At 38.3% G+C, this 22230-nt stretch overlaps 1 protein-coding gene and 1 long non-coding RNA gene across 51 annotated transcripts in view; one reads left to right on the forward strand and one right to left on the reverse strand.

Moving 5' to 3' along the window:
* LOC135967060 (uncharacterized) overlaps nucleotides 1-18714 on the reverse strand; it is a 40787-nt gene extending 22073 nt beyond the window's left edge. The window contains exon 1 of the long non-coding RNA XR_010580899.2: nucleotides 18612-18714. This is a non-coding gene — a long non-coding RNA (uncharacterized lncRNA). The remainder of the gene's footprint in view (nucleotides 1-18611) is intronic.
* The window catches only part of EIF4G3 (eukaryotic translation initiation factor 4 gamma 3), a 375324-nt gene that overhangs the window by 236498 nt on the left and 116596 nt on the right, over nucleotides 1-22230 (forward strand). For 31 of the 50 annotated variants that reach the window (XM_074018065.1, XM_074018064.1, XM_065528533.2 and 28 more), the window contains 2 exons: nucleotides 792-900; nucleotides 8870-9709. In XM_074018065.1, coding sequence (XP_073874166.1) covers nucleotides 792-900; nucleotides 8870-9709 — 949 coding nt within the window. The remainder of the gene's footprint in view (nucleotides 1-791; nucleotides 901-8869; nucleotides 9710-22230) is intronic. The other 19 variants (XM_065528583.2, XM_065528550.2, XM_045379054.3 and 16 more) reach the window with 1 other exon arrangement.

Raw genomic sequence — 22230 nt, forward strand, 5'->3', positions numbered from 1 at the left:
AATGTGATGTAGAATGAGTGTTCATGTCCTCTCTTGTGTAATTCTGTTCCTCTAAGTTGAGCAATAGCTGTGATTTTTCTCAACCTACCCTGCTTGGATTTTGATGGTCATTTTTCATTCTAATACAATGCCTGAGTGAAAATGAGAGTTTCCTCATATCTCTGAAAAACCCGGTATTTTACTCAAGATTTCTGATTCTGAAAATACCATACTTGACCCAGAACCTATAGACATTTTATGGTGAAATTGCTTTATTATATACTTTCAAAGTATTTCACCTGTATGATTACATGGATGAGTAGCAGGAATCATTTTTCAGTATTGTTTTCTTGAATCTGTTACTGGTTTTCAGTCTCATTACATTTTCTGTTTGTACTGGTTTGCTAGATAATTTATACATGAAGTTGACCAAATCAATTTTGGTCTTTGGGAGAGTGTTAAATTCCCTCTCAGATGTGACATCTATTGTTAGGTTGACAAGTCGGCTTGTCCTTAGAAGGAATACTGGGAAATAAATTGTACTAATGATTGTTGTGCTGTCTTCTCTTGCTGTGGTTAATAGTAATCATTTCTTTTCCTTCCCCTTTTTCTGCTGCCTCTTTCTTTATCTTCCCTGTCTTCCCATGTACTTTTGAATTTATTAAATTGGACTATATATTTTTTCCTTGCTTTCCTTTTTTAATTTTGTGATCTCCCGTGCTCTACTGTCTTCCCTACTCGCTTGGGTTCCATGTTGCTAGTTTTTATGTTCGCACGCTCATTATCACCCTTTTTTGTACTTCAAATCCCAGCAGCTGCCCAGCCAGGTCCCTGAGCACAGCCCTGTGGTTTATGGGACTGTGGAGAGCGCTCATCTTGCTGCCAGCACCCCTGTCACTGCAGCTAGCGACCAGAAGCAAGGTTTGTGTATGACTGTTTTCCTCCCTCTTATCTTCAGTCTCTTTTTTATTAATTTCATTGCCCTCAGCATTCAGGAGTAAGAGTACAGCATCCGAGGATTATTTAGACACCCACCTTTAAACAAAGCTTTGAGGCAGAAAATTAAAGTATTCTGCCTCTAGGAAACTAAAGTAGGGATAATTGGTAAAATTTTTTCATACATTTGTTTAATCTCTCACTGTTAGTATCTGTATATAGGTAAAAGGTTAGCTGCCTTAAACCGCCCTTTAAAACAAGGTGAGAGGTGGAGGGAGAAATCATAGCATATGTTACTTTACAAGAACAATACAGTTTAGCTTATATATTCAGCATGTCCCTAGGTATCTTGCTATTTAAAAAAAAAAAAAAAAGATAAAGCGTTTCTTCTTACAAGACTGGGCTTCTATAGCCACAGTTGGAGATGGATCCAAGTTCAACTCCCGGCTCCATCATGCACTAGTTATTTGATCTATTGAGCCACTGACCTTGTGTGTCTCGGTTTCTTCACTTGTAGAATGGAATAAAGACCTACATGCCTGACAGGATTACTGTGGGAACGTGCCTATCACATGAAAAATGCTTAGTAAATTATAGCCATTAATGCTATATTAAGGAATAGTACACTAAGGTCTCTGCTCCTATTGAACTTGAACATGAAGGTGCCAAATGTTTGTTGAAATAAATACTGTGCCTTTGGGAGTATAATAGAAAATGTAAGGGAAATCTCATACCAGGAAGTGGGATATCATAGTCTTTCTTTCCTGCCTAGTTGGATTTTAACTTGACCTTTGCTAAAATTGAGAGATAATTCTAAACACAGTTCGAGGAAGCAAGTAACTTTGACCTTGCTTTATGTTTCAGATTTCTAAAAATGATTGGATATCATATATGGAAGCCATTTACCTTCTAATTTTCTTGAATTATTCATTCCTCCAAACCATTTGTTTATTCTATAGCTCTATGGTTAGTATATAGATTTTCTAAAACTTATTGTCTTTTTTTTTTTTTTTGAGACAGAGTCTTGCTCTGTTGCCCAGGCTGGAGTGCAGTGGTGCAGTCTTAACTCACTGCAACCTCCTCCTCCTGGGCTCAACCTATTCTCCTGCCTCAGCCTCCCGAGTAGCTGGAATTACAAGCATGCACCACCATGCACAGCTAATTTTTGTATTTTTAGTAGAGACGGGGTTTCACCATGTTGGCCAGGCTGGTCTTGAATTCCTGACCTCAAGTGATCCGCCTGCCTCAGCCTCCCAAAGTGCTGGGATTACAGGCCTGAGACACCATGCCCATACTAAAAATTATCCTTCAAAAAATATTTAGGAGTGGCCCATAAAATCGACATATTTAATATTAAAGGTTTTTGGGTAGACTGCAGGTTAATCACATTTATAAACTTTCTGGAAGATGTATTTCTAATGTATGATTTCAATGATTTTTACATGAAACAAAGATTATCACGTGTTTTTAATATAGAAATTTCATTTTCCCCCTGAGTATTGAGAAGCCTGATATTCTTGAACAGACAGGTACTATATTGTATTTGTTATGTAAGATAGTTTTAAACCAAAAGATAGTCAGTGATCCTAATCTGGCATGCTTCAAAAAATTACACTGTCAAGAACTTCTTTCAGCAACATTTTGAGTTAAAAGAGAACTCCTGCATGCTTCAAGCGAATTTTTTAAATAGTAAAACCATTTACCTTGCAAAATTACAGGTTGTAGAGACCAAATGTGGAAGTCCCCTCGCTACCTTCAGTGACAAAGTAGTTTTGAGTCAAAGTTCAGAATGTTTTTAATCTTAGTGGATAATAATTCTCAGAGTATTTCCCTTCAAAACTTGATTGCGCTTTTGCAAATGTGTAATCCTTTTACTGGTTAGAATTATGCTAAGCATATTGAATACTTCCCATGCAAAGAGGCCTTAAAATTTATCCTCTGTGCAGACTTTCTCTGTAGCTGTGCCAGGATTTTTAAAAAGTTTATCACATACTTTGATGATGATAGTTCTGTCCTTCCTGAAGACAGTATTATTGCATTTGCCATTATTTTGTGAAAAATAATGTTAAAATTTTTAGATTATGAGATCCCTGCATTTTGTCATATTTAGGCCCAGATTTCCAGACAAGGAATGCAGACTTTATTTCCTCTCAGGTTTTTGTTTTTGTTTTGCTTAGTGGAAATTTGAATAACAACATCAACATATCAAACTGGTGCATAATATAGGCTTAATTGGAAAGTATTCAGGTTACCTTGATGAAAAGAAAAACTTGTAGTATTTTAAGTGCATTTCAGAGGTTATAAGTAACTCTCTGGGATTACTATTATCTTCCTTTTAGTACCACCTATTCACCAGAAAACTAACTCTCTTTCTCTGTTTCTCTCTCTTTCCCTTTCTCTCTCCCTTTCACTCTCTCTCTCTTTTTTTCTTTCTCCCTCCCTTCCTTCCCACCCTCCCTCCCTCCCTCCCTCCCTCCCTCCCTCCCTCCTTCCTTCCTTCCTTCCTTCCTTCCTTCCCTCCTTCCCTTCTCTCGCTTTTTTCTTTTTTCTTTTCTTTTCTCTTTTCTTCTTTCTTTTCTTTTCTTTCTTTCTTTCTTTCTTTCTTTCTGTCTGTCTTTCTTTCTTTCTTTCTTTCTTTCTTTCCCTCTTTCTTTCTTTCCTTCTCTTTCACTTGCTCTCTCACTCTCTTGTTCTTTCTTTCATCTCTCTCTCTCTTTCTTTTTTCTTTCTTGACTGGTCAAACAGTAGCTTTTCTGATTTCATCTATTAGCCTGCCGATATCTAAAATATTACTGTTTTCAGAGTTTTTTTTTTTAATTAAATTTATGTAACGTTAGAAAGGGCTTACTAGTTTTTCAGAGAAAATGTTTTTTTTTTTTTTTTCTTTACACTGAGGATTTTTTTTTCTTTTTTCTTCTATTTTGAGACAGGGTTTCGTTCTGTCACCCAGGATGGAGTGCAGTGACATGATCATGGCTCACTGCAGCCTCCACCTCCCAGGCTCAAGCAGTCCTCTCACTTCAGCCTCCTGAGTAGCTGGAACTACAGGCGTGAACCACCACGCCCAGCTAGTTTTTGTATTTGTAGAGGCGAGATTTTTCCATGTTGTGTAGGCTGGTCTCAAACACCTAAGCTCAAGTGACCTGTCTGCTATGGCCTCCCAAGGTGCTGGGATTACAGATGGGAGCCACCTCGGCCAGCCAAGGAGTTTTTCAAAATTTCCTTCTTAAATATAGATTCCTTTTGAAATTAGCATATAAAAGCTGACTTTTTTCAAAGATTGTTATATTACTCCCAGAATCTCTACATTTTGTAGTCAGATTGTTTTTTTCTTTCTCAATAGAAATGTCATTACTGAGAGTTTGTACTCAGTTACAGAATCTCCTGTTAACTCTAAAGTCTCCCTCCTGCTTGATTGACTTAAGTACTTCTGTTTCCATAAGCCTCCCCTTTCCTCCACAAAGTTGGAAGAATGTGGGCTTTGAAATCATTCTCAGGCTTGAGCACTTGCTACTTACATGACCTTGGGCCTATGACTGATCTCTAAAACCCTCAGTTTCCTTATCTGTAAAACAGGCAAATAATTTCTACCCCAATGGTGGTTGTGAGAATTAAAAGGGACAATGTATGTATGGTATTTGACCCAGTTCCTGGCACATAGTAAGTGCTTAACAAATGTTAGCTGCCATTATTAAGCTTCTGGTTTACAGAGTTTTTGACATGAAACAGCTAGAACATTTACACGAAGGCCAAGGTTCCAGACAAATCTACCATTTTACCTTTGTTTGACACCTGATGAAGACATAGAGAATACTTCACATTGGTTTGTAGAGAGAACAACTGTTGAATTAATTAAAATTTTTGCTTGGTATTGATAGTACACAGCTGAAATGATTGCTGTTTACTGATGAGAAAGAAAATTAAATGCATTGTATTGAGGATATGATATGGATAATTAAATGAGTTAGTTGGTGCCTTAGTCTTAATCTTAGTGCCTGTTGAAAGCACCTAGTGTGTTCAGTGAATGGTATTCTGTTTGTAATTCAACCATCCATAGCAGTGTTGTTCATTTGGGACTCTGTTGGCATTTAGACCTATTTTTGTCAAGTGAGACTGTACCTCAAATTGCAGGATGCTCAGTATTCCTCTCTCTGCCTATTAAATGACAATAGCATTTCAGTCATTGAGAGGCTTGTGACAACCAAAAGACACCCTTGTCTTGGTCATTGATTCCACCACCATATGAGAATGAAAGGGAGCAATTTTATTCTTCTTAAAATTTGACACTCCTTATGGAAACTACAGATAAGCAAAATGAGAAAGTATGTGTCTGATTACTCAGAGCCATTATTAATAAACTGATTTTCCCCTATGCACATATGTTAGTACTAAGTATTTTTTTAAGTTACCAAATTGGGTTCTACATACAGTTTTGTACCCTGCTTAAAAAAAAATAAAATAAACGTTCTTGCCAGATGCGGTGGCTCATGCCTATAATCTAAGCACTTTGGGAGGACGAGGCAGGAGGATTGCTTGAGCTCAAGAGTTCAAGACCAGCTGAGTAATATAGCAAGACCCCGTCTCTACAAAAAATAAAAATATTAGCCAGGTATGGTGGCTCGTACGTGTGGTCTCAGATACTTGGGAGGCTGAGGTAGGAGGATTGCTTGAGACTGGAGGTTGCAGTGAGCTGAGATCACACCACTGCACTCCAGCCTAGGCGACAGAGCAAGACTGTCTCGAAACAGAACAAAACATATATTTTATTACAAAAAACTTTCCATATCATTAAATACTCTTTTAAAAACCTATTTTAAATATTGCATAGTATGCCATTATATGCCCAGACCATCATTTCTTTAATAAAATCTCTATTGTTGAACATTTAATTGATTTCCTTTTTTCTTGTATTATAATATAAATAGTGTTGCCTTAAATATTCTAGACATCTGTCTTTGCTACCCCTTTCATGATTATTAGAAAAATTCTTAAAGTTGGAATTCCTACAAATTCTTAAAGATGGCCAAACTCTTTATAGTAGAAGTCTTTAGAGGGATAAAGTAAGTGTTTTGTTTTGTTTTTTTAATTTAGCTCTACTGTGTTTTCAGCTTTCTGTATGAAAGCTTTAATTAGTGGGTTAAAGGACTTTTATTTTAGAATGAAGAACTCATAATTTTTTTGTTTTGTTTTGTTTGAGATAGAGTCTCCCTCTACTGTATCACCCAGACTGAAGTACAGGGGTGCGATGACAGCTCACTGCAGCCTCAACCTCACGGGCTCAGGTGGTCCTCTTACCTTGGCCTCCTGCGTACCTGGGACCGTGAATACACACCACCATGCCCAGCTTGTAGAAATGAGGTCTTGTAGTTTGAGACCTCCTGGGCTCAAGTGATCTTCCCCCTTGGCCTCCCAAAGTGCTGGGATTTACAGGCATGAGCTCACCGTGCCTGGCCTAATTTTTTCAATACTAGATTTTTCTGAAGAGTGTATAGAAGTTTATCAGTTGTAGGTCTACTTTTGTTTGATTTTTTACTATCAGAAATTGTTTCCCAACATTAATAATTGAATTGACATACTCTTATTAGATATTTAATGTGAGAATCAATCTCTCTCTTCTCTCTCTCTCTCCCCCTCTCCCTCCCTCCCCCTCCTTTCCCCTCCCTCCCCCTCCCTCCCCCTCCCTCCCTTTCCCTCCCTCCCTCTCTCTCCCCCTCCCCGTTTCCCTCTCCCTCTCTCCCACTCCCACTCTCCCCTTCTCCCCACTTTTCCTTTCCCTTTTTCATTTTGAGACAACATCTTGCTCTATTGCCCAGGTTGGAGTGCAGTGGCATGATCACAGCTTGCTGCAGCCTCATCCTCCTGGGCTCAAACGATCCTTCCATCTTGGCCTCCCGAGTAGCTGGGTCTACAGGTCTGCGCCACCTCACCTGGCTAATCTTTTTATTTTTTGTAGACACAAGGTCTCACTATGTTGCCGAGGCTTATTGCAAATTCCTAGGCTCAAGAGATCCTCCCGTCTCAGCCTCCTAAAGTACTAAGATTACAGACATGAGCCATCACACCCTGCCCTGTTTTGAAATTTACTGCATCTAGGTTTCAGTCAGTGGTCATAAAGGGTGTTATTCTGATAAGCTTTCACAGTAGCATTATGTAATCTGGGTGACTTATTTAGCAGTTACTGCAGTGAGCTGGAAATTATTTTCATCAAAGATATTTTGATAAATACATGTTTGTATTTATGTATTATGTATGGCGTGTTCCATCTAGAATGAACACACACATGAGCGTGTGCACACACACGCGCGCACAAAATAAACACATGTTTTCCAGAAATACTTTTGTCTGTTGCCCTGTCAACTTAGTCTGAGGGATTTGGCAATGAGAGCCTATTGATTCTATCTCATCACTACAGTAACTAAGAAAAGTCCAATTTTAGAAGCACCAGCTTCTGTGCCTATAAATAAAAGTATATTTTAAGGCTAATAACTGTCATTACAGTGAATGAATTAATAATATCTTAATGATAGTATTTACTACCTATTTATCTGACAAACAATGCATATTTGCTTTCACATAATTGCAGTTTATTGTAAAGACTCACTTTCATTGATGCATAAAAAAATTCTGTTGGAGAAAGTAAAGTCTCATTTTAGGTTGTCTTTTAGTAGTGCTTGAAACTTTTATTGTCATTTGATAAACATACTCATGAGTATATGTTTTTCCATGGAGCCTATTTATTGTGCTAAGGAAGCACAAGGCTGGAAGCCAGTGTAAATCTCCTTTGGTTTCCTCCACTCAGGGATGAATCACATATCAATTTACCTGGAATTTATTAATAAAAATGTGGAAATTATTGTTAATTATCGTTCCTTGTATTTTTCTGGTACCCTCATTATGATGACCAGTTTCTTCTCTCTCTCTGTCTCCTTCTCTCTATATATACACAGATGCATTTTTGTATATCAAACTATTTCATACTATGAAATACTAGTACTTTCATACTATATATAGTTTTCTTTTTCATTGGATTTATTTGTGTATTAACTTTGTTTTCGCCTTAATTGTTTTACATGTCAAGACACAAGATAAATTTTGTTATTTTTATTTTGTCTAGAGAGGGGGTCTCGTTCGGTCACCCAGGCTGGAGTGCAGTGATGCATTCGTAGCTCACTGCAACCTCAATCTCCTGGGCTCAAGTGATCCTCCCACCTCAGCCTTTTGAGTAGTTGGGATTACAGGCGTGTGCCACCAAGCCCAGCAATTTCCATTTTTATACCTTACATTATTTCTGGTTATATACTTCTGTTGAGAATTGAAGGGTAAATTAATTTATAAACTGATTTTTATCAGTTACTGAGAATAGTTTGATTTCACTGATAATAAATTTCATTACATAAAATGTGATGCTTTGCCTTGAATTTTTATACAAGTAATGCTTTTTAAAATAAAAATTACCTCCCCAAACATGAAAATATATAGAATAAAAAATAACATCAGTCCCTTTATAATATTTAATTTTTAATTGTTTGCCCTTGTACTGTTCTGCCACTATAATATATCCCTGGAAAAAAATTTTTTTAGGGAACAAGAGATGGTAGAAATTAAGGTTTTCCTACCTTAAAGAAAAGCCTCACTCCGAAACCAAGAATGGTTTAGCCTCAGTTTTGATGAACTTTTCAGTTGTGTTCTTGATATAATTATTTGGTGAATAGATTCCTTCTCTTACTCCAAAATAGACTTTATGTATTGGTTACCAAATAAGTAGTAGGTTTAAGTAAAAAAAAAAGAAAGAAAGAAAAGAGACAATGTTTTTGGCACACCACAATAAGTCTAATATATTAGTCTCTATTCTGCTGCCTGTAATTTAGGGTAAGAGATTGAAAGAATTGGCCCAAGGCAATATATAGTCTCTGATCCAAGAATTATTCTTAAAACTTATTTTTTTCTTCCCCAGAGGAGAAGCCAAAACCAGATCCAGTGTTAAAGTCTCCTTCCCCAGTCCTTAGGCTAGTCCTCAGTGGAGAGAAGAAAGAACAAGAAGGCCAGACATCTGAAACTACTGCAATAGTATCCATAGCAGAGCTTCCTCTGCCTCCATCACCTACCACTGTTTCTTCTATTGCTCGAAGTACAATTGCTTCCCCCACCTCTTCTGCTCTCAGTAGCCAACCACTATTCACCACTGCTATAGATGACAGATGTGAACTCTCATCCTCAAGAGAAGACACAGTTCCTGTACCCAGCCTCACATCTTGCACAGAAACATCAGACCCTTTACCAACAAATGAAAATGATGGTGATATATGCAAGAAACCATGTAGTGTAGCACCTAATGATATTCCACTGATTTCTAGTACTACCCTAATTAATGAAATAAATGGAGTTAGTGAAAAATTACCAGCCACGGAGAGCACTGTGGAAATAGTAAAACAGGAAGTATTGCCATTGACTCTTGAATTGGAGATTCTCGAAAATCCCCCAGAAGAAATGAAACTGGAGTGTATCCCAACTCCCATCACCCCTTCCACAGTTCCTTCCTTTCCTCCAACTCCTCCAACTCCTCCAACTTCTCCTCCTCCCACTCCAGTGATTGTTCCTGCTGCCGCCACTACTGTTAGTTCTCCGAGTGCTGCCATCACAGTCCAGAGAGTCCTAGAGGAGGACGAGAGTATAAGAACTTGCCTTAGTGAAGATGCAAAAGAGATTCAAAACAAAATAGAGGTAGAAGAAGATGGGCAAACAGAAGAGATTTTGGATTCTCAAAACTTAAATTCAAGAAGGAGCCCTGTCCCAGGTAAGCCATTCTGCCATTAATCTCATGCTTGCTGAACATGAAGAATAGGCAGTGTTTGAGTTATTTTTTAATTGGCTACTTTCCTTGACTTCCAGAAACATCGAATGAATGCTGAAATTCCTAGTCTGGTTTCTTCAGTGGTGTGTTTGTGTTTTAGTACAACCTGCAAAAGAGTTACTCCATTGTCTAAAAATGCAAATGAGAATTTCCAAATATACAAAATGCCTCCAAGGTATATGTCATGAAACATGTTGGGTTTTATTGTTGTTGTTGTTGCTTCATTCATATGAATCAGTTTCTCAATGCTTAACTTTGCTGCTTTGGGGCTAGAAAACAGTCAAAACCAGGATGATCTATAGTCCCTAAAACTGTCTTCCCAGAATTTTAAAACCCAGTCAGTCCTAAACTTAAAGGAACTCCTCTATGCATGACTTCTTTTTAAATCTTGGATGTAGGATGATAGCAATCAGAACATCAAAGGTTTATAACTATTTTTGAAAATATAATGCTCTTGTTGATTCACTTGCAGGTAAGCTTAATGTTCTCTCACTTTGCCTTTTGAAACTGTTTTATTTTTTGTGTACAGTTTTACCTGGTCAGTAATATCCTTGGAGTATTATAGTCTTCCCAGTTCAAATTATTTGTTTTTAAAGTAGCATCACCTAGGACCTTAGGAACTAACCATTGGGTTATTGTAAGTTTAATCAAAAGTTATCTGAGGCTTATCAGCTATTCTCAGTTAGCCCTTAGGAATATTGAAGTTTTGGCTTTGAACAATTCAGCACAGCCTATCTTCTTCAACATTGTCCTTTGCTATATAATTTCCTTTCTCTATGCCTATCAGATTAAGTAATGCATATGTAAATTGGGCTTTTTGATAAATGAGTGCTCCTCCAGCAGTTGATTCTTAACATGCAGTGAGTAGGTTTTGGTCACCAACGTCCTCAGTATTTTGTCTATTTTGAGGTGTGTAATAAGGAAATTTGACAAACCCAAAAACTGATCCCTACTTTTTAGATGTGGCTTTTCTACCCAGCTTTGTTCTTGAGACAATTTCCTCATCAGTGTCTGTAAGAGGTGTCTAGCCTCTTGGAATTATAGAACATCTTGTAGAACACCATGAGCCAGAGCAGAAAAGAAAACAATGCAGGGCAATTGGAACAGTGAGAAATTTGTCATAAGTCTTTGTAAATTACCTGTTTCTTCAACTGTCTGTCTTCCATTGATATCAGTATTCATAGTGCCATCACAAACAGTGGACCTTCTTCCTTGGTGGAGAGATGACCTTAGACCTTGTTTGGTCAGTTAGAAAAATAACCTTGGGGCCCGGCGTAGCAGATCACGCCTGTAATCCCTGCACTTTGGGAGGCCAAGGTGGGTGGATTGCCTGAGCTCAGGAGTTCGAGACCAGTCTGGGCAACACGGTGAAACCCCGTCTCCACTGAAATACAAAAAAAAAGCCAGACGTGGCGGTGTGGGCCTGTATTCCCAGCTACTTGGGAGGCTGAGGCAGGAGAATTGCTTGAATCTGGGAGGCAGAGGTTGCAGTGAGCCAAGATCGTGCCACCGCACTCCAGCCTGGGCAACAGATGGAGACTCCGTCTCAAAAAAAAAAAAAGAAAACAATCTTGGTTTTGGTGTGGCTATAGGTCAATGCCCTCCAAAGAACACCTGTTTGTTGGAGAACAGCAATTTGTTTGACACTTCATTGTTCATTTTCATTTGCAGTGATATGATAGTTACAAAAATGAGAGAAACTAATGAACAAAAAAGTTTTTAAAATGTAAAAACAAAAACAAAACAATCATAGGAAATATAAGTTGAAGATACAAACCGTACCTCAGAATTGAAGTAAGTGTAAAGTGAAAAAGACCATGCATCAAAATCGTACTTCACTCATTTCTGACATTTATGCTTTTTTAAAAATCAGTTTGCCACTTAGATGGCCTGATATTGCAAGACAGTGCCCAGGGATGGATGGGCAAACAGACTTTTGGTTTAAATAATGTTCATACCATGGTACATTTGTTTGAAATGCAGATCCTCTCAATATTAGTATTGTGATCACCAGCACCTTAATCAAAGAGTATAGATTCTTCAGTGGTAATCCAGAGAGCACTTAGAAAAGAAAGAACTGTTGTTTTCATGACTCGGAGTGACATAGAGGTTTGTGATGTTGGGAGGTAAAGTTTCTTGGCATTTTTCTAGTCTCATGATTTTTTAACCTATATGTTTAAGGGAACTACAAGTTTTATAATTTCCTTTTACATCTTAATTGTCTTAATAGTCTTCGAAATCCAACAGTAAATGAGCTTTAAGAACCCCTGCAACTCTAGCTTTTTTTTTTTTTTAACCTTTTTTTTTTTTTTTTTAAGATGGAGTCTCGCTCTGTCACCCAGGCTGGAGTGCAGTGGCGCCATCTCAGCTCACTGCAGCCTCCAGCTTCCAGGTTCAAGCAGTTGTGCCTCAGCTTCCTGAGTAGCTGGGATTACAGGCGTGCACCACCATGCCTGGCTAATTTTTGTATTTTTAGTAGAGATGGGGGTTTCACCATGTTGGTCAGGCTGGTCTTGAACTACTGACCTTGTGATCAGCCCGCCTCAGCCTCCCAAAGTGCTGGGACTACAGGCATGAACCACCGCGCCCGGCCAGCAGTTTTTAAATTATAAAGCCTCAGAAGCATTTCTGACCCATTCATTTCTGTCTCAATATTTTTTAATGGTTTTGTCACAGAAGTTAACAATGAAAATTAAAATTACCTCCAGTCTTTAAGTATATCCACCTGACGTGGTCATATGCTTAATGACTGCAATTTATTTGTACTTATTCACTTAATATTCACTTATTACACCTTGTTTACTTTGAGAAGTTAATAAATCATAACAGCTGTTTACTTTGAGAAGTTAATAAATCATGACAGCCGTTTACTTTGAGAAGTTAATAAATCATAACACCACAACAGTCTGGTTTGCATATGAGTCTTTTGGTGGTGACTTTTGAGAATAGTTTTTACTTGTCTCTGCTTGAGGATGAAACACCTCAAAGCTGACTTCGGAAACCTGATACATAAATAACATTTATATCAGTTGGTATATAGTTGGTTAAAGCAGGAAAGTCATAACATAAGGGATATGGTATCTTTTAGTTCTGCTGCAAAACATTTTCTTGTAACTATTCTAGATCATATTTCTGAATGAATAAAAATGCATCAGTTGAGGCCAGGCGTGGTGACTCACGCTTGTAATCCCAGCACTTTGGGAGGCCAAGGAGGGTAGATCACCTGAGGTCAGGAGTTCAGGACCAGCCTGGCCAAAATGGTGAAACCCCATCTCTACTGAAAATACAAAAATTACCCCGGTGTGCTGGTGTGCTTATAACCAGCTACTCTGGCGGCTGAGGTGGGACAATTGCTTGAACTTGGGAGACGGAAGCTGCAGTGATCTGAGATTGCACCACTTCACTCCAGCCTAGGCAACTGAGCAAGACCCCGTCTAAAAAAAAAAAAAAAAAGCATCAGTTGTTTTCGGACTGAAGAACAAGCTCTGTAAAATTAGAATTTGGTGTGTATATATCTTCAGTGTACTCTAAAAAGCCTCAGCTATTGGCCACACTTTTAATATCTCCGTCACTTCAATAATTAAATGCATAAAACTAGATACTACTTGGATGATTTATTAAAGTCTTGGGAATTTTTATTGTTTATTCTGTATATCTGGTGGGGGGAAAAAGGAGTGTTTTGAACTTGTGGGAAAGCATTCCCCATTAATCATCTAGGAGTTCGTTTTCTGCAATTTTAGCAATGTATATGATGTATAGTATGTAACATTAACTTTCCCACTTTTTAAAAGAATCATGACTTTTTTATTTTATTATTTTTATCTGTATCAGATATAAAACCATTATTTAAATTTTCTTAGGCAGAGGGAGATTTCTAATTTTTCTGGTTTTTTTTTTTTTTTTTTTTGGCTCTTGCTCATAGTACATTTTTAATGTATATTTTGTAAGTTTGTTTTATGAACTTACCCAGATAAATTTTCCTGGATGTAGATTGATGGCAACTTATTCTAAAACAGATTTGTGTTTACTTTATCTGCTACATGTCTCAGGGAAAGCATTTGCTGGAACTAAATCTAGGTTTAATGTTTGTTGGAACTAAATCTGGGTTTAATGTCCTAGAGGTACAATTCTATCCCAAAGTCTAAGGACAGCCATACCCTATGGCATGGATACGAATTTTCAGGTAACAGCAATCTTCTCTCCATCCAGTTGAAACAGCATGCTTTCTCATCATCACTGTGTTGGTTCAGTGGTTTATTCCCTCTCTCTTTTTTAAGCTATATTTTCACTGAGCATGTCACCCATTTAGGAGTCTCAGAGCTTTATGTGAGTATCTCAGTTCCAAGTTCCCACTTTTCAGGGATCCAAGATCTCTCTTTTCTTATAGGTGTTAAAGATACAAATTCCTTGGTTATAGAGACTGGCACACCCTCCTGTACCCCTAGGAATGTAAGGATGACATCATCCACTGACCTGTAGTTTACCTTATATTCTCGTAAGCGCAGCTAAGGATGTAGGAGGGTTTCCAGATTCTATAGGACATAAGATGGTAAGTTTATTTCTCAAATGGAGATACAACTGTATGTTTTGGTAATGTTAACAAAATACTGATCTGTGTAGCCAATCAAGTTGCCGCTTTCTCTTTTAGTTGAGACTTACTGAACTGTAAAGGGAACATACTTCAGTGCAATGAAAATATTTTAATAACAACACTTGCTTTATTCTCAACTGTGAGAGTATTCAGAATACTTTCAAAGAAATAAACATAGCAAACATAAAACCAGAGATATAAAAGTCTTATCAGTTTTTCTAGATTAAACTAAAAATGACTAATCTTTTAAATAATAAAATTTATTCTAATCTTTGCTCTACTTACATATTCTAAAACATATTTGAAATATCTCTGGAAGATTTAGTTGCTGGGGCCAAAAGTAGATCGCCAATGGTTTGAGTGTCCCATTGGCCTAAACACTATACTACTGTGCATCCTTATAATTTAGCTTCTACAGAAACGTGTTCTGGAAACATGGGAACAGGACTCTTTACACATTTCTGGTTCTTTGTCATCTACCAAAACCAGCAGAGTGATCCTTAAAGCAAGGACCCTTGGCTTCGGTTTTCAGAGGCTTGAGTCTGAGTGATCCTTAGGGATAAATAAAGGTTTTCTCCACCTTGTTGGTAAACTATTTCCAACAAAGCTGCCTAAAAAGTATGTTTCTGCCATCCCATTCCTATTTTCTTGTTGCCCTCCCCAGTAAACTCTTAGGCATTCCTTGGAAAATACTGATGCTGGTTAAATTCTTTTATATACTGCAGAATGAGCCCAGACACCTGTTAGTCGAGCCTCCTAGCAAGTCCCTTACGTAGTTCCTCCTTGCCTTTTTATGTGGGATAGATCTCCCCGTTTTTTACAGTAGTTCATGTCTTTCAACATGAGCCCTAAAGTCTCAGTAGTTGGATATTAACTAAGTTCTACATCTTCCTGAGTAGATATACTTTGTTCAAAATGTAACTCCCTTTCCCCTACACTTAGTAACTAATCCTCCTCCACCACAAAGGACTATTGTACTGACCTGCTTCCAGAGAGGGTAATTCAGCCAGCCTAGAGGTGTGCTCCCTCAGTCTAAAGAAAACCTCTTCAGGAAAACCTAGTTTTACTGTAAGTTTTCCCTTTCTCTAATATCCATCATTACCTTGCACACAGTTGCCTCATTGCCTTTGAAAGGATAACTTTCCATGTTCCTAACACAAGGAAATGATAAACACTTGAGGTGATGGATACCCCAATAACCCTGATTTGGTCATTACACATTATGTGCTTTTATCAAAATATCACATGTACCCCACAAATATGTATGACTATTATGTATCCTTACAAATTTAGAATTAAAAAATAAAAGCACAAGTATGCCAAAATAAGGAAGATAAGTTTAGTAAGACTTTATTAAGAAAAAAGATAATTTTCCCTACTCGTGCATAAAAATGCCCAAAATACATTTCCTTCAATATATTTTTGTCATTTTCTATTACTGTATTAAAATACTTGGTAATTTAGTCGCAATCATAATAAAAATTATTGTATATTTTTCTGTTTCCAAAGGCCTTCCCGGGCATTTCAAGCATTATTCTTGTGATTTGAACAGTTATTCCTGGGATATAGTTATTTCTGTTTTGCTGGTGACAAAAATAAGCCTCAGAATGGTAAATCAGCTTTCTCAGGCTCACAGGAGAATTACCACCCCTTCCTTTACGTCATGTTTCTATTAATCTTTCAGAGATGGTGTGTCAATACAAAGTTACCTTAGGATTTGACAGTTATACTTTATGCTTGTGACCTAGGTTCAAAGTGAAACGTGAAAGCCCACCTGTTTCAGCCACAGTAGTTACTGAAGGCCCACTATGTGTCAGTCATTGTTCCATGCACTTGAGATTTATGAATGAGTAATACAAAGATCCCTGCCCTAGTGATGTATTAGTTTTAAGTGCTTTAAAAATAATAAAACAGGGTGAGGAATGCCAAGGGGCAACAGGTTGTAGTATTTAAGTAATATGATCACAGTCATAGGCCTCAGTAGGAGGTAAGATTTGAGCAAAGAGGAGGAGGATTATTTGAGCTACCCTCTACAAAATTTGTGATTTTCCTGTTTTTCCTTTTGAAAAACATACCTATGAAAACCCTTGAATGAGTACTATAACTTCTACTTTGTCTATTAAACTCCAGTAGGCAGAGCACTCCTGGAGAAGATCACACCACTGTTAAGTGCTGTGAGTGCAACTACAAATTCCCACTGTCCATCCCAACCATTATTTTTATGATTTTTCTGTTGAAAATCCTGTACTCTGCCCAGCGCTATTCACCTGCCGCACATGACCTTGTCTCCTTCTTCATTGAGAACATTGAAGACACTGGGTATGCCTTTTTTTTTAACTTTCTGCCCCCTTACACACCTGGCTATATTGAAACCTTCATCAAGCTCTCTTAGCTGTCTCTTACAGTCTCGTATATATTCGCTGCCTGTCTACCACCTTCTTGTTGTCTGTAAACATGCTGATGTATCTTTCTTGCCAGAGACACTCTCTGAGTCCCACATATCCATTTAGCTGCCACTTAAATGGTATCATTTTCTTCTGTCCCAAACTGTTGAAGAATAGTCTACCATTTCTTCTACTATTCTTTTCACTGTTCAACTAACATATAGTTTGATTTATGCTCCTAATATGCTAGTTGAATCTTCCTCAGCAGGGTCATCAGTAGACATAAGTTTATCTTCCTAGTCTTTTTGCCTCATTTTACCACTATTGGTCTCTCTCTCTCTCTCTCTCTCTCTCTCTCTCTTTTAAGTTAGGTTGAGTGTCATTTATATGCAGTAAAATTCACCCTTGTTAGCTAGCATTCATTTCTGTGAGTTTTGACTAGCACAGAAAGCCATGTAATCACAACAGTCAAAATATAAAACAGTTCCATCAGCTGGGTGTAGTGGCTCATGCCTGTAATCCCCACATTTTGGGAGGCCAAAGTAGGATTTCCAAATTTTTATCTCTGTCCCAACTCCTCCTCTAAACTTCAATCTTAAATTTCCAATTATCTGACAAATATCTCCACTTGGAAATCTCAAAGTATCTCAAATTCAGTGTATCCAATACTAAACCAGTCCCCTAGTCTTCTAAGCCTATTCTTTCATCTCACGTTATAGCACTGGCTTTAATTAAACTAAAACCCTGAAGCCACTATTGACGAATCTCCCTTTTGAATCCCCTTTTCTCCCATCCAGTCATTTCACAAGGTACCCTGTTTTGGTTTTGGTTTTGTTTTGTTTTTTCCCAAGATGGAGTCTCGTTCTGTTGCCCAGGCTGGAGTGCAGTGGTGCGATCTCAGCTCACTGCAACCTTCCACCTCCCAGGTTCAAAGGATTCTCCTCCCTCAGCCCCAAGTAGCTGGAATTACAGGTGCGCACCACCATGCCCGGCTAATTTTTGTATTTTTAGTACAGATGGGGTTTCACCATGTTGTTCAGGCTGATCTCAAACTCCTGACCTTGTGATTTGCCCGCCTCGGCCTCCCAAAGTGCTGGGATTACAGGTGTGAGCCACCACTCCCAGCTGATGGACCTGTTTTATAATCCGGCTCTGTTTTATACATCAGAACTGTTTTATACACCGGCTCCCAGCTGGTGCCCTGGTTTTATCTAATGTATTTGTGGCATTTGTTCCCTCTTCTCTCTTTCCTTCTTCCCCAGCCTTATCCCTGCTTATCCCTTATGTGTGGATGCTTGTCATTTCCTTGGCCCCAGTTTTGCCCCCACTTGAAATTGTTCTCCACCAAGTGGCCAAAATCATCTTTTCAAAATACAGGTCTAGCTTTGTCACTCCTCTTTCACGTCTTTTTAAGCCCTTCAGGATGCTGTGAAAGATTGGGGGAAATATCCTGCGAGATAAACTCTAAGCTTCTCAAGTTTTACCACAAGGTCTTCTGGTATCCATGTCCTCTCATTCCTCTGCATTGTCAGCTACAGTAATCCACCAGTGTTCTAGAAGCCTGGAGATTATTTCAAAGGTGCCATATAGTAGGAGTCTTCTGAGTATACAGGCATACCTCATTTTATTGCACTTCTCTTTATTGTGCTTTCACTGATACTGTTTTTTTACAAATTGAAGGTTTGTGGCAACTCTGTGTTGAGCAAACCTGTTAATGCCGTTTTCCAACAGCATGTGCTCACTTCCTGTCTCTGTCACATTTTGGTAATTCTCACAGTATTTCAGACCTTTCATTATTATATGTGTTATAGTGATCTGTGATCACTGATCTTTGATGTTAGTATTATAAATGTTTTAGGGCACCAATTACCATGTAAGATGGCAGACTTGATCGAGAAGTATGTATGTTCTGACTGCTCCACCAACCGGCAGTTTTTCCATCTCTCTCCCTCTCCTTGGGCCTTCTTCTTTCCTGAGATACAACAATATTGAAATTAGGGTATTAATTAACCCGGCAGTGACTTCTAAGTGTTCAAGTGAAAGGAAGAGTCATATGTCTCCCACTTGAAATTAAAAGCTAGAAATGATTAAGCTTAGTGAGGAACATATATGAATAGCTGAGATAGACTGAAAGCTAGGCCCCTTGAGACAGTCAAGTTGTGAATGCAAAGGAAAAGTTCTTGAAGGAAGTTTAAAGTGCTACTCCAGTGATCACACAAATGATACAAAAGCAAAACAGCCTTTTTGCTGACATGGAGAAAGTTTCAGTGGTCTGGATAGATAAAACCAGCCACAACATTCCCTTAAGTCAAAGCCTCATCCAAAACAGTGCACTAAGTCTCTTCAATTCTCCAAAGACTGGGTGAGGTGAGGAAGCTGCAGAAGAAAAGCTTGAAGCTAGCAGAGCTTAGCTCATGAGATTGAGAAAAGATGTCATCATAACGTAAAAGTGCAAGGTGGAAGCAGCAAGTGGTGATTAGAGGAGCCACGGGAAGTTTTCCAGATGATCTAGCTAAGATAATTGATGATATTGGCCACACTAAATTACACATTCTCAATATTTGTTGAAAATCAGTGGATACTGATATTGTAGATGAAACTGCCTTATGTTAGAAGAAGATACCATTTACCTACTTTCTTTTTTAAGACGGAGTCTCTCTCTATCGCCAGGCTGGAGTGCAGTGGCGCCATCTTGGCTCACTGCAACCTCCACCTCCCAGGTTCAAGCGATTCTCCTGCCTCAGCCTCCTGAGTAGCTGGGACTACAGGTGTGCACTACCACACCCAGCTAATTTTTGTATTTTTAGTAGAGACAGGGTTTCACCTTGTTGGCCAGAATGCTCTCAATCTCTTGACCTCATTATCTGCCCACCTTGGCCTCCCAAAGTGCTGGGATTACAGGCGTCAGCCACTATGCCCGGCCCCATCCAGCACTTTTACGGTGAAAGAGGAGAAGAGGAGAAGTCAACAGCTGGCATTAAAGCTACAAAAGACAGGCTGACTTGTTAAAGAGGAGAAGAGGAGAAGTCAACAGCTGGCGTTAAAGCTGCAAAAGACAGGCTGACTTGTTAGGGGCTTATGCAGCCAGTGACTTCAATTTTAAGCCAGTGCTCATTTACCATATGGGAAGTCCTAAGGCCCTTAAGAATTCTGCTAAATCTATTCTTCCTGTGCTCTATAAATGGAGCCACAAAGCCTATATGATGACACATCTGTTTGCAGCGTGGCTTACTGACTCTTTACAAGCCTGCCTGCTGAGTATTTCTGCACATTGGCAACACACCTAGTAACCTGAGATCAAGGAGTAATTTTGACTTTCAAGCCTTATTATTTAATAAGTACATTTTGTATGGCTGTAGGTGCCATAGATAGTGATTCCTGTGATGGATCTGGGCAAACTAAATTAAAAACCTCCTGGAAATCTGATTTGTTTGTGGCATGTGTTCCCTCCTCTTCATTTCCTTCTTCTGCCTTAGTTAGCCCTCACTTGTGTGTGGATGCTTGTCATTTCCCTACCTCCGGTTTTGCCCCTACTTCAAATTTGTTCTCCACCAAATAGCCAAAATAATTTCAGCATTCTAGATGCCATTAAAAACATCTGTGGGTGCAGTGCAGCATGCCTATAGTCCCAGCTACTCAAGAGGCTAAGGTGGGATGATTGTTTGAGCTAAGAACTTCAAAGTTAGGCTGCACAAAAAAGGAGATACCTCAGCAAAATTCCTGTCTCTTAAAAAAAAAAAAAAAATTGTGATTCATGGGATGAGGAGGTTAATATATCAACATTAATAAGCATTTGGAAGAAGTTGATTGTAACCTTCATGGATAATTTTGAGGAGCTCAAAACTTCAGTAGAAGAAGTGATGGAAGTAGCAAGATAACTAGAATTAGAAGTGGAGCCTGGCTAGGCATGGTGCCATGCATCTGTAATCTCAGCATTTGGGAGGCTGAGGCAGGAGGATTGCTTGAGGCCAGGAGCTTGAGACTAGCCTGGGCAACATAGTGAGACCCCAACTCTAAGAAAACAAAAACATAGAACTAAAGCCTGAAAATGTGACTCAGTTACTGCAATCCCATAATAAAACTTGAATGGATAAGCAGTTGCTTCTTAATGGGTAAGCAAAGAAAATGGTTTCTTGAGTTGGAATCTGTTCTTGGTGAGGATACTGTGAACATTGTAGGCATGACAACAAAAGATTTAGAATATTACATAAACTTAGTTGATAAAACAGTGGAAGGATATGAGAGGAAGGGGTAAAATGCTATCAAATAGTATCACATGATACAGAGGAATCATTCATGAAAGGAGCAGTCAAGTGTTGCAGCAAACTTCATTGTTGTCTTATTGTAAGAAATTGCCACAGCTGCTCTCATGCCTCAGCAACCACTATCCTGATGAGGCAGCAGCCATCATCATCAAGGTAAGACCCTCCACCAACAAAAAGATTACATCTTGCTGAGGGCTGAGATGATCATTAGTATTTTTTAGCAATAAAGTATTATTTAATTCAGGTATATGCATTATTTTTAGACATAATGCTATTGCACATTTAATAAACTACAGTTTAGTAGAAACATAGCTTTTATACACACTGGGAAACCAAAAATGTGTGACTTGCTTTATTGCAATGTTAACTTCATTGCTATGGTCTGGAAACAAACCCACAATATCTTCGAAGTATGCCTATACCTATGTAGGCATAGGATCTGAATGTAATTTTTCATGTATTAAACACTGGCAGTAAAATTTAGTAGTAAGATCAAAGCAACAGAATCAAACACTCCTGAGTCTTACCCTTTTTCCTTGTCTGTCTCTGTGACCTTGCATGAGTTTCCTAACCTCTTTGAGTCTGTTTCTCATCTAGAAAATGAAGATAATAATAGTATTTACCTTATAGAATTGTAGTAAAGATAAAATGTGATGTATGTAAAGTACTTAGCACAACATCTGACACATATTAAGCACTCTGAATATTAAATAATATTGATACTTCTATTTTCAGCTTGTATTAAGAGCCCAAATGTTCCCTTTGAACTCTACTAATACACAGAAGAGTTGGATATCATGATCTTTGCCCTGAGGAATTTATCTTCCAAAGAAAGGAAGCTCAAGAAGTTGAATACCTTCTGAAACGTTTTTAATAAAATCTGGGACATGAGATGGTGGAAAATCCCTTAGGATAGGCCGTTCGCATGTATAATGTTGACTAAAAGTTTTTGTATCCATTATGTCATTTATCTTCACAGTAGACACATCTCAAGGTGACCTCTGCTGTGATTGGTAAAGGAGAAGGCCTGCTTAGAACAGTGAAGGAAAATCTGCAATTGAGTTGAGGATGGTAATACCATCATTAACTTCCTGCTTTGGCAGGAGTGGAAAATTAGGAAGAAAGACAGAGAAAATTCAGAAGAATGGGGGAAAAAATGAATAGGGCAGTCATAAAGTGGTAACAACCCAAATCAGTTTATCAACTGATGTATGAATAAACAAA

The sequence above is a fragment of the Macaca fascicularis genome, chromosome 1, assembly GCF_037993035.2.
Source record: "Macaca fascicularis isolate 582-1 chromosome 1, T2T-MFA8v1.1".
Lineage (NCBI taxonomy): Eukaryota > Metazoa > Chordata > Mammalia > Primates > Cercopithecidae > Macaca > Macaca fascicularis.